The sequence below is a fragment of the Dama dama genome, chromosome 1, assembly GCF_033118175.1.
Source record: "Dama dama isolate Ldn47 chromosome 1, ASM3311817v1, whole genome shotgun sequence".
NCBI lineage: Eukaryota > Metazoa > Chordata > Mammalia > Artiodactyla > Cervidae > Dama > Dama dama.
In genome coordinates, this window is record NC_083681.1 from 32,766,282 (window position 1) to 32,783,634 (window position 17,353).

At 49.7% G+C, this 17,353-nt stretch overlaps 1 protein-coding gene across 1 annotated transcript in view; it reads left to right on the forward strand.

Moving 5' to 3' along the window:
• Positions 1-17,353, forward strand: part of SORL1 (sortilin related receptor 1) — a 158,052-nt gene that overhangs the window by 21,414 nt on the left and 119,285 nt on the right. Inside the window, exons 3-5 of the mRNA XM_061146202.1 lie at positions 3,194-3,319; positions 11,369-11,530; positions 13,169-13,236. Coding sequence (XP_061002185.1) covers positions 3,194-3,319; positions 11,369-11,530; positions 13,169-13,236 — 356 coding nt within the window. The remainder of the gene's footprint in view (positions 1-3,193; positions 3,320-11,368; positions 11,531-13,168; positions 13,237-17,353) is intronic.

The following is a 17,353-nucleotide window of genomic DNA, read 5'->3' on the forward strand; positions in this document are numbered from 1 at the left end:
ATATGGAATCACTATTTTGTCCACCTGAAACTGGTATAATCTGTAGATCAACTATACTTCAACCGGAAAAGAAGCAGCCCCTCCTCGCTTTAATTCTTACGGAGTTGTGTCCCCTCAAGGCCAGAGGATGAATTAGGGCAGAAACCTGTGTCTGGATCCAAAATGAACTGCAGAAGCACAAGGTGAGTGGGCCTCGGCAGTTTGCGCTACAACACCTGGAGCTCATTGTGGGCAGTGAGCCGGGCAGCAGCCTAGCGCTGCCACGAGGAGAAGACCCCCCGACCCAGAATGTACCGGCGGGGCTGCAGTGTGGATGCTCTGAGGCCATCAGCCTGCTTGGTCTTCTTATCCAAACAACTGGCAAAGGTCCTTCCAGGGTCCTTCTCCTGGGAGGGAGGCAGATAGCTGTACATGGCTCCGAGCTTGCATTTACCCTATTGATTCATTGATCAAATAGGAATGAGAATTGTGAGGATAGGATCAAAATACCATGTTGGAATTGTTTAGCCTGGAGGAAGGAAGGTTGATGAGCAGTTTGAGAGCCGCAGGCATGGCAAGGACCCTCACATTCCTGATTGTAACTTCTGTTTGGTATAAGCCCAAAGGGATAGGGTTTGCTTGCAGACAAGGATGTTAAGGAGGGGCTTTTTGCTCGGGGAGGGTGGTTGCACCTCCACCACCAGTGGGAGGTGTGTCGGGGAATCCAGGGAAGGCCCTGTGTTTTGTTCAAGGTGGTGTTTCTCCCTCCAGCCAGCATTCTTTCCACTGCCTGGGCTGTAGCTTTGGTGCTTTTCTTCCTCTTGAGCAGAGAGACAGAGGAGGATGTCCGCCCAGAAGGCTGACTTGTGAGCGTGGAAAGTCAGCAGTTGGGCTGGGAGGAACCTGTCCTGGTTTTGTCACTTTCAAGCACCTTGACCTTGGACTGTGGTTCATTTCTCGGAGTCTTAGATTCTGTTATCTCTTATATAAGGAAGTAGTCGTTCATTCGGTCACTTAAGGATCCATTCATTTCACTCTTGTTCATTTATGGAGCACATGTATTTACTCATGCTGTGGTTTATAATGACGCTTATTTATTCCAGAAATCTTCCCTGAGCACCTGCTATGTTCCAGGTCCATGGAGGACAGGAAAGAGACTCATTCAACAGGGTTCTTAAGATGCAGAGAGATGATGTATACAAAAGAGTGTGCATACGTGCATGCTCAGTCACTTCAGGCATGGCTGACTCTTTGCAGCCCCGTAAACTGTAGACTGTCAGGCTCCTCTGTGCATGGGATTCTCCAGGAATAATACTGGAGTGGGTTGTCATGCCCTCCTCCAGGCGATCTTCTTGACCCAGGGATCAAATCCGTGTCCCCTTTGTCTCTTGCATTGCAGGTGGATTCTTTACCCACTGAACCACCTAGGAAGCCCATACAAAAGAGTATTGTTACTGAAAAATGCTGCCCTGATATGAACTTATTATTATACTGGTGTCTCTGAGAAGGTGACTTGGAGTGGACTTTCCATTTAGGGGATGCTGGGGCTAGAAGGGGCCCGAGCTCCCTTTTGGAGAAGCCGTCAGTTTGCCCTGTGTGACTTTGAGTGTCACAAGGGACCCTTCTTTCTGTTCTCGGCCTGGAGGGTGCAAGTGAGAAGGTACCGCTTTCTTCCAACCTCTCAGGTGATCTGTGAGCTCTCAGGCTGCTGACTTTCAGAAGCTGTTTTGGCAGCAGCCCCTTACTGTGTGTTCAGTAGCTGGGATCATGTGCTGTATTCAAGCGTGTGTGTTTGTAACAGGGATTCTTCAGATACTGGCAGAGACTCTTTCTGTGCTCTTCCAATCTCGACATCTAATAAATATTAACGACCCACATGTGTGCTCAGTTTTCTTCGCACAAACCTCGTGTGGTTCATTGTTCACTGGGGGCATTGTTCGCAAGCAGTGACGTGTTCACACGCCCGCGGTGTGAAGGGCCGTGTCTTTGTATGCCTGGTATCCAGCATAGCACCTGGCTCACGCGAAGCCCTCGGAACGTGTTGCTGCTGAAGTCAATCAGGTTCATCCCGAGTTCCCATGCCTTCCTGGGCCTCACCTGTCCTTTATCTTTAATGCTTTCCCCAGTTCTAAGTCAGTGTTGTTAGCATGTATCTTCATCTGTCAGGCTCCTTTTTAACCCACTGATTATATTAATTTCTCAGTGAATGGGGTAGGGAAGTCTAGGGTCAGAATATCTGGCAGAATCCATTTCTTCCATCCGTGTCTGGAGGTGGGACGGCTGTCAGATTTCTGGCTTTAGAGGCATGCAGCCCGGGTCAGGATGCCACACTGCTACTTACTTTGTGACTTTGGCAAGTGACTCCTCTCACCAGCCCCTGTTGCCCTGTCTGTAAGATGGTTTTAATAATTGCGGTTGCTGTGGAGGGTGGGGGCGAGAGCTCTCTGAGCTCATCGTGTGAAGAGGGTGGCGCACGAGCTACTCTTCTGTTTCATAAGCTGTGGTTACCGGGGAGCCGGAAACGTGGAAGCAGCAGAGAAATAGATACCATTGGCACCTGCACAGACCTGGTTGCTATTCCGCTAAACTCAGAATCAGTCCCCTGCTTTACAGGGTTAGAAGACACGGGTGCTGGGGATGGGGTTCTGGGACCCAGTATGCAGCCTCCATGCATGTTTAGTTACTTAGCACTGCCCTCTTTTTTTTTTTGAAATCTCTGGGGCTACTCTGTGAAAACCTTTGAGGTTTTTTTTTTTTTTTTTTAAATCTTCTGGAATACTGTAAGGACAGAACTTCCCAGCAGAGGGACGAGAATTAGATTACCTTTTGGGGACATTTCAACAGATGGCAAAACAAATTCTCAATCCCTTCCCCTCAGTCAACCACATTCTCCGGTCTGGGCCTCTGGATGTAATTTGTTAAAACACTCAGCCTGGCCGTGGTAAGGAGCTTATCATGGTTGCTGTCCACACATCTCCCTCCAGGGAATCGTTGTGGCCTCAGAAAAGAGGCCACCAGCTTGGGGACAGATGCAGAGGTTGTCTGCTTCTTCTCTGTGGGTTGTCTTCACATCTGTGATTTCATGGCATCGGGGACCCATCAGGACCCGCATGCAGGATGCTGGGGGGCGTGTTTGCAAGCGGAGACAGAGAGAGCCACCCTTCTGCCACATCTCTCACTGATCCTTTTCTTCCTTCTCGCCACTTTCTTCCAGGTTTACGTGTCCTACGACTACGGAAGGTCGTTCAAGAGAATCTCAGAGAAGCTGAACTTCGGTGAGGGGAACAGCAGCGAAGCTGTGATTGCCCAGTTCTACCACAGCCCTGCAGACAACAAGCGTGTAAGGATGTCACCCCTTGTGACTGTGTAGGGCTGCCTTTGGGGGCCAGGGCTCAGCTAGAGGCCGGCTGGGAGATAGGACTCTTGGGGCATCTTTGCAGCATGACTGAGGACTGTTTTTCTGCTCACCTGGGAGTCGGTGACAGAATGACACTCTCAGGGCGGGACCGTGCATAATCAAGCAGTCGGGGTTCCCGGCCAGGCAGGATTTCTAGACAAACAATGTCAGATTAAAGCACAGAAAATCTGCCAGCTGCCAAATAAATTGCCTGACTCATAGGTGGCAAAACCCCAGATCCACCGGGACTTGCACTGAGGTCTGATCTAGGTCTTCCAGGGCGGCTGCCAAAGTCTTGGTTTTATGGGCATCACTAGTGTGTGTGCACACGTGTGTTTGTGTATGTGCATTGCCTTCCCTCCAACCTATACTGGGTCTGGAAAGGAAAACCAGGGCAGCTGATACTGCCAGTGCTCCTGATTTGTTTTCCCAGCTGGCTGGCTCGGGGCTGTGGTCCTACAGTGGTAGCTGGGCAATTTGGCTTGGAGGAAGCCTTGACTTGAGATTGCTTTGGGCCCTAGGAAGGAAGGGGCGTGTGTGTGTGCAGGAGTCAGGCAGCCTTCTGGTTAGGTAGCTTTAGCTCACAGACTTGTCTGTGGCAGCTTTCTTCCCCACTCTAGTGATCCCCCACTCATTCCCAGGATAGGACGGCTGGCTGCTTCAAAGGATGCTGAAAAACTAGCCCCTTAGCTGCAGAAGTTCAGGAGTGGGTAGCTGCTGCTCTTTGCTCATCCAGGAAGGAAGGAGAGTGAGAAATCCACAGGGTCCTCTGACCTGGTCCCCTGCCCCCCCTCCCCCGCCCCCCGCCCGCCTCCCCCTCAGTGCTGGCTTCTCAGGTTGCCTGTGGTCTGTGAGCTGGGGCTGTATTCAAAATATTTAGCCACTGGAAGGGCACTGACCAATCAGAACAGACTGGATCTGAAGGGAGCTGGGTCCTGAAGGCCACCCTGCTGAGCCAGGCATTAACCTTTCAGTTGCTGGATTGTGGGCAGGTCCTGGGGAAGGGGCCAGGCCACTGGGACTTTAGACAGGGCCTCTCATGGGTTTAAATGGGCTGTTTACTAACAGAAGCAATTGTGTTTTTGTTTATTTAATTTCTTTTTTAAATTGAATTTTAGTCGATTTACAGTGTTTGTTGTGCCAGTCTCAACTGCACAGCAAGAAGCAATTGTGTTTTTATTTTAATTTAATTATTTTATTAAAAAAATTGAAGTATAGTTGATTTACATGTTGTGTTAATCTCTGCTGTATAGCAGGAAGCAATTTTTTTTTTTAAGATTTTTTTTGATGTGGATCATTTTAAAAGTCTTTGATGAATTTGGCTGTAATATTGCTTCTGTTTTCTGTTTTGGTTTCTTGGCTACGAGGCATGTGGGATCTTAACTCCCTAACCAGGGATCAAACCCACAACCCCTGCCCTGGAAGTGTGGAGTCTTAACCATTGGACCTCCAAGGAAGTCACAGCAGTTGTTTTGTTTTTTAAAACAACTTGAATAGTTATTACTGGTACCCACTAGTTGATATCAGCCTTGCCTGCTGATCCTTGCATTGCAGGCAGATTCTTTACGATCTTAGCCACCCAGGGAAGCCCTCTGCCTGATGATCTCAAAGTTGAGGGGCAGTTAGGACAGATGCCCCTCTAACATGACTCCAAGATGACAGAGCAACCTGGAGAAAAGCACATAAAGGTGTTGAAAGGAGTTGGCTGTGTGGTCAGGACGGCAGGCTTTCTGTGCCCTGCCCCCACTGCATTGGGGTCAGGCAGGCCAGGGGTTGCAGATTCCCAGCACCTCGAGTGACTGAGGAGCCCTGCCCCAGGCTCCAGCTCCCTTCCCTGGCTGCATCTCCTGTGGATCCATCTGTGTGCACACCCCCCCACCCCCGCCCCGCTTTCAAGAATCATTCAACACTTGGAATAATAATCTCTTTAAGAGGTTGTATGTATCTAGTATTGTTATTACTATTATTACTACACATTGTCCCAAAGTTGTTTTTGTTTAGTCACTAAGTCGTGTCTCTTTGCGACCCCATGGACTGTAGCTCACCAGGCTCCTCGCTCCATGGGATTTCCCCGGCAAGAGTACTGGAGTGGGATGCCATTTCCTTCTCCAGGTGATCTCCCTGGACCAGGGATTGAAACTGTGTCTCCTGCATTGGCAGCTGGATTCTTTACCACTGCTGAACCACCAGGGAAGTGTTGGTGTGTATTAGTCTCTCAGTCGTGTCTGACTCCTTGTGACCCCATGGACTGTAGCCCACCAGGCTCCTCTATCCATGGCACTCTCCAGGCAAGAAGACTGGAGTGGCTTGCCATTTCCTTCTTGAGGGGATCTTCCTGACCCAGGGATTGAACCCGGATCTCCCACATTGCAGGCAGACTCTACCATCTGAGCCACCAGGGAAGCCGTGTCCCAAAATTAAACTCTTGCCGAGGTTGTGGCCTTGAAGCTGCCTGGTTGTCCCTGTAGTGTCTCTGTCTTCAGCCCCATCTCGTCCCCTCCTCACCTCCACCGCAGGGCAGCTGTCTGTGAGCAGGCTGTCTCCCTTCCTGCTTGTCTCAGGTTGTGGTGAGTAACTGCTAACTCCGCCCATTGGATGAGTCAGAAGACAGGAAAGATTGTGGGCCTGCGGGTGGGGTGTCAGGGTTAGTGCGGGAAGAGGATCTGGGGCCTTTGGAGCAGAAGAAGGAGCAGGGCAGGAGCCAGGGCGTTGGGGCAAGGCGGGAGCTGAACCGGGGGATGGTTGCAGTGAAGGAGCTCCAGGGGCTGCGGGTGAGGTGCGAGCAGTGGGCCTGCGACCTCAGAGCTGTCCCCGAAGGGCAGGGCTGCTTAGACTTCCCGGGGCTGAGCTGGGGATGGTTTGGAGTTGGTGCGGAGGGCTGCCTCCTGGAGGACTTGTTGGCGGTTAGACTGTGGCCCAGAGCAGGCTCAGTGAGGTTAGGCCCAGGGTTCCTGATTGCCCAGAGGAGACTGTTACCCCTCCTCAGACCTCTTGGGGAGGAAGTGACTCTGACTGTGCTGATGACTTCACTCACTTTTGCCTTTGTGCCTTGGAAGGCAGATCGCCCCCGCCAGACCTGCCCCTTCCTGAGAAACATCCCCCAGGTCTGAATGCTTTGCTCCCCCCACCCCCCAGCCCCCGAAAGGTGCTAGGTCCTGGCAAGTCACCTGTGCACAAATGTCTTCACCGTGGCTGCCACGGAGGGCAATTGAAAATAGTTGAAATGACTATTAACAGCTGCTAGGAAAGGTCAAGATGTCACAAAAGGGAACACGAAAGTCTGGGGGGGGGGCGTGGCCTGCAGAAGGGGAAAGGTGGTGCTGCTTTAGGCAAATGGAGCGGCTGTGGGTCATGTGAGAGTTTGGGTCTATTTTCAAACCGGCCCGCCGTCCCACTTCCTTCTTCGTGGTCCCGCGTGCTGACGCCTGGACCAGTGTGTGGCTCTGACCACCTGGCAGTTCCACCAGCTTCTTGAGGAACCCGAGAGCAGTCAGCGGTGTCCAGACGTGTCTGGGCTCATTTAAGGTCACTGGACGCGCAGTCGGGTTGCTCAGCCTCAACTGATGCGAGAGCAGGTCCTGTCTTTACCCAGAGGGTGGTCCTGGGGGAGATGGTGAACCACGCTCTCTCTTTCCCTGGATTCCTACCTCCTGGGGGTCTGTCCCTTCACTGCCTCCTCTGACTGTGCTCTTGGTTTCTCCCCTCAGAACCAGAGAGAGTCATTTGTGCAGACACAGAGATGATTTCTGTACTGTCTTTTGTTTTCTTTCTGGAGGTCTTTGTATTTTAGGAGGGAATGTAGCTTTAAGCTAACGGATGAAGCACCTCTGGAACATTAAGTGATTGCAGACAGACTAGGAGGTGAGGATGGTCCTGAAGTTCCCAGCCCAGGAAGCCCTTACCTAGTAGGTCAGCTCTGCTGGCCGGTCCATGGGGTCACCCGAGCAGACCTGACAGCCCGGCAGTCCCAGGACTGAAAGCGGAGCAGGATGTTCTGTGCACACATGATAAGGTTACTTCGTAGTAGGAGGCACACGTGCCTAAGGGCAGAGTGGAAGCTGCCGGTCACTAGACCTGGGGATCGAGTGAGGTTGGACCAGAGACGTGAAGGCTTCTTGGGTGCTTGGGATTAGGCCTGGAGCCTCAGAGATGGGCACGATTTCTGTAGCTGGAGCAGGGCTGGTGGGAGCTCTTGGGGAGGAGAAGGGCACGGGCAGAGGCTTCAGGGTGCCAAATGTGATTTCTCTGCAGGTGGGGAGGGGAGAGTTTGGACTGGATGGCTTCGTGATGTCATTGGGGCCCCATCTGAAGAGGGAGGAGCTTGCCTTCTGCCTGGAGGACTACAGGGAGCCATGGAAGGATCCGAAGTGGGGAGTTACTGTGAATACTGTCTCTTAGGAACATGTGTCTGCTGACAGCTGAAGGATGGTCTGGAAGGGCAAGAGTAGAGAAGGGTAGCAAGGGAGCCGGTGGCTAGCCTAGGCATGAAGTTGCCCAGTCATCCGACCAAACTTAGGATCGCCCTCTAAGTGTCTCACTCCCTGCTGGTCCTGGAAGCCAGGAGGATGAATAAAACCCAGTGCTGACCCCCAGTTTCTTTGGAGTGTCTAGTAGGGCCGCAGGCCACTCTAGGAGCCCTGGGAAGAGAAAGGAAGGCACTCATTGTGAAAACCATTTTAGAGGAAAACATAAGAGGGTAGGTGACTGATTGAAAGTGAGGGCCAGAGGGAGGCGGTGGAAAAGAAGCCTCATGTGAGTGGTGGGACTGGGGAAGGTGTCACGTGGACAGGACTTGGGGTATGTGGAGGGAGAAGTGGGTTTTGGGGGGAAGGCGGCAAAGAATTCAGTTTTGGACAGAGTAGAGTATTTGGCACATCCAGATGGAGGTGCTGAGAAGGTACAAGAAGGACCTGAAACAGACTCTCTTGGGAGATGTCAGGGTGGAGGCGGGGGTTTGAGGGTCTTGGAAAGCGTGTTCTTGGAGGCAGTGGCAGAAGCTTTGTGGGAGGATGAACCATAAACCGAGGTTGTAGCCAAGGATGGAGGAGTCAAGGAGGTCACCCAAGGGCAAGGAGCTGAAGAAGACAGAGGAGCTGGTGAGAGAGAAGCAGAGACAGATGGGCAGGGGTGGGGTGTGGAGCGTTGATGAGACAGTGTCCAGGAGGCAAGAGGGTTTCCAGGGGAGCCTGAGGAGTGGATTAAGAGAGGAGGCACGTCACTGTACCTAGCAGTCCAGGCTGAGACCTATGGGTTCAATTTGGGAAGTCTGCCTTTTAAAAAAATTTTATTTATTTTTAATTGAAGGATAATTGCTTTACAGTATTGTATTGGGTTCTACTATGCATCAACATGAATTAACCATGGATATATATACATGTCCGGGCTTCTCTGGTGGCTCAGTGGTAAAGAAGCCGCCTGCAATGCAGGAGCTGCAGGTTCGATTCCTGGGTTGGGAAGATCCCCTGGAGGAGGGCACAGCAACCCACTCCACTGTTCTTGCCTGGAGAATCCCATGGACAGAGGAGCCTGGCAGGCTGCAGTCGCGAAGAGTCAGAGACGACTGAAGTGACTTAGCACAGACGCACGCATACATATGTCCCCTCTCTCTCGAACCACTCTCCCACCTTCCTCCCCATCCCACCCCTCTAGGTTGTTGCAGAGCCTTGGTTTGAGCTCCGAGTCCTACGGCAAATTTCCATTGGCTGTCTGTTTTACATGTGGTAGCGTGCCTGCTTCCTTGCTGCTCTGTCCATTCGTCTCACCTTCTTCTTCTGCCCCCGTCCGCCGTGTCCATAAGTCTGTTCTCTGTGTCTGTGTCTCCACTGCTGCCCTGACAATAGGCTTACTGCTGCCATCTTTCTAGATTCCATATATATGTGTTAGTATATGATGTTTGTTTTTCTCTTTCTGACATCCTTCACTCTGTATGACAGGCTCTAGGTTGTTGGAAGGAGAGTGGTGAGGATTGATGAACCAGCCGGACACTGATCTGTGTGTTGCTGCCTCCTAGTCACTTTGGGGGGCTGACCTCTCTCAGCATCCGTGTCCTCCTTAGTAAGAGAGGATATAACACTCTCACAGCCTGGAGGTGCTATGGGCACTCCGGGGGTGAAAGGAGGCAAGGTGTGCGAACATTCAGCCCACTTCCTGGTACAGACCCAGTGCCTTTGACAAACTGGAGCTGTTATCATGAACATCGTGACCGGGCGTGTGACTTCCAGTTCTTCAGATGTGAAACTGCAAGCAGCCACCCGACGAGTGCTTCTGGAGAAAACTTTCCAGACTGAGAGAACACTCCCTCCCCCAGTAACCAAGATGGTTTCAGAGCAGGAAGATGGGCTAAGTCATTTCTAGCAGGGGGGGGACACTTTTATACCCAAAATTATGATGGTCCTTTTAGGGTCATCATTGTTTTTTATCACTCTGCTTTTGGTATGGATAGTTTCTGCTCTCACAGCATTTATTACCCTTTAGAGTGAGATTTAATTAGGCTTTTCCAGAGTCTGGAGTTTGACATTAGATGCTGTGGAGGAAACAACACATAAAACAGATGCCCAGGGAGTTTTCAGTCTGGATGTGGGGAGCATGTGGGAGGGAACAGGAGCAGGAACCCATGGCAGCCACGTGCAGACAGACAAGCGCAGTGTGTTCCTGCAGGCTGCGGCTCTGAGCGCTGAACGGGTTCCGAGCCGAAGCCGGGTCTGGAGCAGGTGGGATCCATTAGGGAAGGAGTCCTTGGCCTGATTCCCGTGCATCATTGATTTCTGGGACGTCCCTGGCTGGCTGGCTGGTGGTGGTGGCGCTGGGTCCCTCGGCTCCCGGTTTGGTTCACAGTCGTCCTTGGAGCCACTGTGTGCTCCTGAGAGCGGGGCCGCCCTCCAGCCGTGTGCGTGTGTGTGCGTGTGTGTGTGTGTGTGCACACACAGGTCCAGTCGCCTTCCGGGGTGGCCAGCCTCATTTCCTGATGTTCCCCTCAGGCCCTCAAGACTGTCATCACACCAGTGCCCTGTTTTCCCCCCTCCTCTTTGGTTCTCCAAGTCAAACTGCCCTGGACGTGGCGTGTTCCTTCCCTGTGGGAGTCTTGCCTGCACTGTGAGGCCTAAATCTTCCGTGGAGTTAGTTCCTGTTCCCCAAACCGCAGCTCATCTATGATCTGTGCTCTCTCAGGACTCTGTCCTTGTTTTCTCAGTTACTCTCATTTCCCCTTGAATTGGAGTTGGCCGTGGACATGGCTCTCTCCCACATCAGGCTGGAAGGTGCTTAAGAGGAAGCACCTGTTTTCTATGGGGTAGCTCTGGCATCTGGTCCGTGGGGAATATTCGGGGCACATTTGTTCAGTGGAATTGCTTTGGTCCTTTCCCCTAGAGGACTCTTTAGGCCCACAGTCCCTCTCCAGCCAGACTTGTTCAGAGTCGCTCACCCACATGGGAGCAAAATAAGCTGAGGCCCCTGCTCGCCCGCTGGGCCCCAGGGGGAGTCTGCCGGCCCGAGTGCAGCTGAGTCCTCACAGCTGCCCTGTCACCTGGTGCCAGGGCACGACGGGGAAGCTCAGCTTCCTGGGTGGGTGTGATGTCTGGTATCCTCCTGGAAAGGCCTGTCGGAGTATGCACGGATGGTGAGCAGGCCGCTCCATGCGTAGCCAGTCTGGAGAGCAACCCTCTTTCTAGAACCACCCTCTGACTATGACTGATGGCCCCCCGAGGAGTGAGAAAGGCCATGTCAGTGGAAAGAAAGGATGGAAGGGCTTGATTAGCTTCATTACCTGGATAAACGGGAGCACCATCTGGCTTCACCATGGCCTGTCCACACCCTTCCTTTGCCAGGCCTTGTGTGGGTGTGCACCAGAGTCTCTTCATTGGCAGCAGATGGCAAGAAAGCCACATTCAAGGGTGACACTCCGGCCCTTGCATGCATGGGGACTCAAACTGGGTTGAGGAGGGGGCATCAGGGGCCCGGCCAGGCCTGCTCTGAGCCCTTCTCCTTTCCTCGCAGTACATTTTCACAGATGCTTACGCCCAGTACCTCTGGACCACGTTCGACTTCTGCAACACCATCCAAGGCTTCTCCATCCCGTTCCGGGCAGCCGACCTCCTTCTGCACAGCAAGGCTTCCAACCTTCTCCTGGGCTTTGACAGGTCTCACCCCAACAAGCAGGTAAGAGAGCTTCGGGAACACAGTCAGGTGGTGCTTCCAGAGGTTTCTGTTCTGCCAGGGTGGTTCGCCTGCCCTTTGGGTGACCTGTGCAGCTATCATTTCACTTCCCACGGCTACAGAAAGATGTATCCACTGGCGCTCTTGGTCTGCGTCCCAGCCAGGGAGGGACACCCCAGTGGCCCTGTTAGTTATACATCAGGCCCTTCTCACTGCTCGGACACGTCTCTTAGTCCTGGGGGTAGACTGGGGCTCTGGAATTGGATCAGAGAGCTAGGCAGAGAAGGCTGATGGCAGTTCTGCTGGGACCTCTTGTTGAATTTCTGTTCTACCTTTCCCATCACTGACCTTCAGCATACTGCCCATGCCTGTCATTTAGTTGATGTTGTTGTTGTTTAGTAGCTAAATTTGTCTGACTCTTTTCCAACCGCATGGACTCTAGCCTGCCAGGTTTTTTTGTCCAGACAATAATACTGGAGTGGGTTGCCAGTTCCTTCTCCAGCAGTTCTTCCTGGATCAGGGATCGAACCCACGTCTCCTGCATTGCAGGCAGAGTCTTTACCGCTGAGCTGCCAGGGAAACACTTATTTGATGTTACCATTAACTTAAATATTCTCCGTGTGTGTGTGTGGGGGGGCACACACATATGCATGTAATATAAATGTGTGCATTTTCCTCCTTTAAGCAAATTTGAAGGAAAGGTGAGAGATGCAAAGAGAGCCCAGGTAAGTTTCTGTCTCAAGGTTGAAACTTGCCATGTCAAGAGTATTGATCTGGCGTAATTCTGTGAAACCTGTCAGTCCTGTGGGATTGGGTTCACAATGAGTTTCAAATGGCTGTGCTCATAGGAACCTTGGAACGATTCTTTTTCTTTGCAGGTTTTAACCAAAACATGACCTGTTTATCTTCACTGGCCTTAGGAAGTAATCCAAGCTTGGGCTGGGTTGGTTTACCAGAATAGGTGGATGATTGTTCTTTCCGGTCTCCTGTTTCTTACTCCCTGGTCCCCAGGGCCACAGGAACCCTCAGTTTTTGTCTTTGGAAGTCAAGGGGCTTTTGCAGAGATTAACAAGTCAATTTCTCTTGGCCACAGCCTGTGTGTTCAGGTGATTCCCTTTGGCTTTCTGATTCTGCACTGAGCCAAAGTCCTTTCCATTCAGCTCTCATCACTGTGGCCCACATGGGCTTTTAAGGACAGTTTCTCAGATGAGAGGTACTGGGTCTAATCCTTTTGCTTTAACCGCCACTTGAGGATCTTAAGTAACATATAGGATTGGCCAAAAAGTTCATTCCGGTCTTTCTGTAAGCTGGCACCAAAATCCCAAACGAACTTTTTGGCCAAGCCAGTATAATTTCTGAAAATCTGTAAAAGGAAGACAAGTCACGTTCGTTTTTCTTTCCTTCCGATATGAGGGCATTGAGACCTTAGTAGCTATGGAGAAGGGCACAGAGGTGATCTGTCCTGTCCTCCCCGCCCTTGCTGGCACGTGGGTAACCGACCTGGCCGAGTTGATCTTGCTTGTCTTCACAGGTGGCATATGGTGAAGGGTGGGGTTTCCATGGTGTGTGCTGGCCAGGCCATTTGGGGATCGTACATTGTGCCTCTTGCGTCCTGACCACTTGTCGCTTTGGTCTTTGCAGCTATGGAAATCAGATGACTTTGGCCAGACTTGGATCATGATTCAGGAACATGTGAAGTCTGTTTCTTGGTAAGTTGTGCCATCTAAGAAACTGGAATTTCATAGTCTCTTTGCCTCAGCTCTAGCTCCTCCGTGCAGGGCAAATCTGCCCTCCTCCAAAAATGGTGAAGCATCTGATTCAGGAAATACGCATTCCGGGCCCAAGCATTAGAACTGCAAGTACAGTAGACTCACCAGAGGGGTGAGGAAGAAAGGTAACTTGTGAGAGGAGTGACTGAGCCTTTGCATTTTCCAGTCCATCAGGGAATCCAGGGGGATCTTGAAGCTCTCACATGTATTAGAATTTCTAAAGTACCTTTATTTTTAGAGCATCATATCAGAAGTCCGGGTTTTTCTCTAAAACTCATTTGTTCATTCATAACATTTTTTGAATGCTGGATACAAAGCCTGGCAGATGCTTTAGGGTATAAGAAGCTGAATAATTGATAGATATAGCTATTAAGGAGATTGCCATTTAGGAGAGAAGGAAAGACATTTTGTGCATATAACAGACATCATGAAAGAAGCACGAAGTCCCATGGACATAGCACGAGAAACCAGAGGTGGGTCATGATCCTTCCAGATGGACCATAGACAGCTCCACAGAGGAGGTTACTGTTGATCCAGGATGTGGACCCCAGGTAGGGCGTGGCTATGCAGAGGTGGGCAGGACAGGAATTCCAGACAGGATCAGAATGGCTCACAGCAGAGATGAGGCACTGTGGTGCTTGGGCAGAGAACCCTGAATCTTATCCTTGGACAGTGTATTGGGCGAAGTTCAGAAAAGGATGTTGGTATCAGAATCTGCAGCGCTTGATAAAGGAATTTGGACTGAATTCTGAAAGCAGTGGGAAGCCTTTGTCAGTTTTTGAGAAGGAAAGTGAAATTAACATGACTACCCTTTGAGAAGCACAGTTTTTTTGGTTTTAGTCACTTCTAATCTTTTACTGTTACAGAGATGGTGTATATAATCTTTTTTTTCTAAGTTGGTTTTTTTGTGTGTGTGTGTTTTGTTGTTTGTTTTTTTTTTTGGCCGTGCTATGCGGCCTGCGGAATCATAGCTCCCTGACTAGGAATTGAACCTGCCCCCTTGACCGTGAAAGCACGGAGTCTTAACCAGTAGACCACCCTATATAGGGAGCTCCCTATAGTCTTGAATTTGTGCATATTGCAGACGAATGTGTAGAATAGGTTCCCAGGAGTGGACTTGGAGGGTCTGTGGGAAAAGTCAAGCCGTTCACACCTGGTAAACTTGTTACCTCTTGATCTTCACTGCCCCTAATCAGCTCTGCTCTTATGGTCTTCTCCATTTCCCCTTTTCACTTTCTAGGTGCTAAGGTCAAAAACAGTGAGTTGTCACAGATTTCTCTGTTTGTTTCATGCTTCACATTCAGTCCGTCAGGAAAGCCTACTGGCTCTGCCTTCGGTATATATGCAAGATCTGCTCCCCAGCCACTGCTTTACTCCAAACCACTGCTGTTGCTCACTAATCATCCAGCTGGTCTTTCTGCTGCTGCTTTTGACCTTCTAACATTCTCAGAGCATGGCCATGTCGATCCTGTTAGAAACAAGTCAGATTAGGGGACTTCCCTGGTGGTCCAGTGGTTACGAATTCGCCTTGCAACATAGGGGAAGTGGGTTCCATCCCTGGTTGGGAAACTAAGATCCCACATGCCGTGGGACAACTAAGCCCGCACACTCTGGAGCCTGCATGCTGCAACTAGAGAGTCCATGTGCTGCAAAGAAGGATACTACGTGATGCATCCTGGATCCTGCATGCTGCAACTAAGACCCAACGCAGTCAAATAAATACATACATAAATATTAAAAAAGAGCCAGGTCAGACCATGTTCTTCTGCTTTGAACCCTTCTATGTGTTTCTCTCAGATGAAATGCCAGCTCCAGTCCTACCACTGGGTTTCTGCACTTGCTGTTTTCTCTGCCTGGAAAACTTTTACTGAAACTACATTGCTCCTCTACCTCATTCAAGTCTTCTCAAATGACTAACCTTCTAGATGGGGGTCTTTCCTAAGGATCGTATTAAAATTGCAACTATCCCCCTGTCATTCCCAATCTGCCGTAGCCTGATCTGTTCTTTTCTTGCATAGCACTCGTCACATCTTAATACACTCTTATTATGCTTGTTATTTGTCTTTCTTCAATAGAATAAAAGTTCCAACAGGGCATGGACTTTTGTCAGTTTTGCACTGATATATCTCCAGTGAATGGATCATTGAGATTGTAACTGCCAAATTTCCTATAGAAAGTGTCAAAATTTTCACTCATTCTCAACAACATAGAATTATGCCTTTTCCCACAGTCAGTCTTTTAATATGTCAGCTTTTTAATATGCATTTTTCTTTCTTTTTTAAATTTTTTTTGTCTTTTGGCCACACCATGTGGCATGTGGAATCTTAGATCCACTATCAGGAATTGAACCCACATACCCTACATTGGAAGCACAGAATCCTAACTACTGGACTGCCAGGCAAGTCCCTGCATTTTTTTTTTTATGAGTGAGTTTGAACATCTTTTAACTAAGTAAGGGTCGCTTTTATTTCTTTTTTGGGGACATGTCTGTTCATGCCCTTAGCCCTTTTTCTGTTGGGTTGTTCATCTCTTTATTATTGATTTCTAGGAGCTCTTTATATATTTGAGATCGGTCCTTTGTGATTTGAGATAGGTTTTATGGATGTGTTCATTTGCATTTCCCAGTTTGTCCTTTTTTTTTGACTTTTACATGTAATTTTATCCTCTTTAAATTAAATGTTGCGGCCCATTAGATATGGATTCTCTCTGCATCTTTTTGTTGTCACTTTGAAGAGGAATGTCAGTGAGTTCTTATTTCTTCCTTAGTAATTAAGGACAGTGAAGAAGGATAGAGTGGAAAGGGTCCTTAGAGCTGAGTATCTTCAGGCTCCAGTGGACTTCCTTGTTACAGAAAGCAGCTGTTTCTGACTTTTTCATTATTTTCCTTGGGCAGAGGTTGTAGAATCAGTGAAATTATAACCATAATCTCATCCAAGTACAACCTCTATCCAAGGAATACCATTAAAACTTTCTTTTTTTTTTTGCTTTCTTTGAACTTTAAAGGGACAAATTGCTCTATTTTCAGTTTAGAGAATCATATATTAAGAGGGCAAACCAGCAGGATTATTAAACAGAAAAACTTCATGTCTGGGAATTTGTGTTGTACCTTCTGCCTCTGTGCAGACATGCAGATAGTTATCTTAGGGGAAAGGGCTGGCCTGGCTTATTGTAGATAATTATATGTCTGGAGTCAGGAAATTTCAGGCTGTTTGGGGGGATTTTCGCCTAGGACTCCCCATAATAGGTGAGAGCATAAGCTAACCTCTCAGAGAATAATGGCATACTTTGTTTCACAATGCTTGGCAGCCTGGGAGCAGCAGCAGTGAGGAAAAACCAGTGATTTATGTTACCCAGAGCTGGAGATTGGCAAGACAGGACAGAGGATGAGCCATGGGGCGGGTTTCCGAGATGGCTGCATGGAGCATCCCAGGTCTGTGAGGCGGGTGAGGCCAGGCGAGGACCAATGACTGTGCTCAGAGACAGAGCAAGGCTTGGAATTTCCAAATGAGGGTAAAGAGAGCAGTCAGTCAGTGTCAGTGAGCCTGGAAAGTGGGAGGCCAGTGATTTCCAAGTACAAGGATTTGTAGGGGGAGCAGCTCTCCGAAATGGGAGGTTCAGATGTGGACTACGAAAGAGAATTGGTATGAAAGTCACAGCTCTTTCCATCTCTAGCTGTTGGCTGGTGCTCTTGGTTATGAAAGAATAGTAGACATGAGCTCCGCCTCAAGATATCTGAACAAAGGTCCCTTCCTCTCTGCCTTTTTAAAAATATCCTGTGTGTTGTAATTTGCATATCCTCGGGTAGAGGAAGTACTTTAATCAGTATACTTCTAATTGTGGAAAAAAGAACATGTTCTCCCCCACCTCAATCCCACTGTGCACACAGAGCATCTTATGATGAACGTTAGTTTCTCATGTTGAAACAGGCTGGTTTCTCTAGCGTCTGACTAAGACCCCAGATTGTAGGGACAAAGTGAAGTCTTACCCACCCCCCCCCCCACCCCCCCCCCCCCCGCCATAGGAAAAAAGGCTGTTTGTTTTTGTTTTCTTCTCTTCT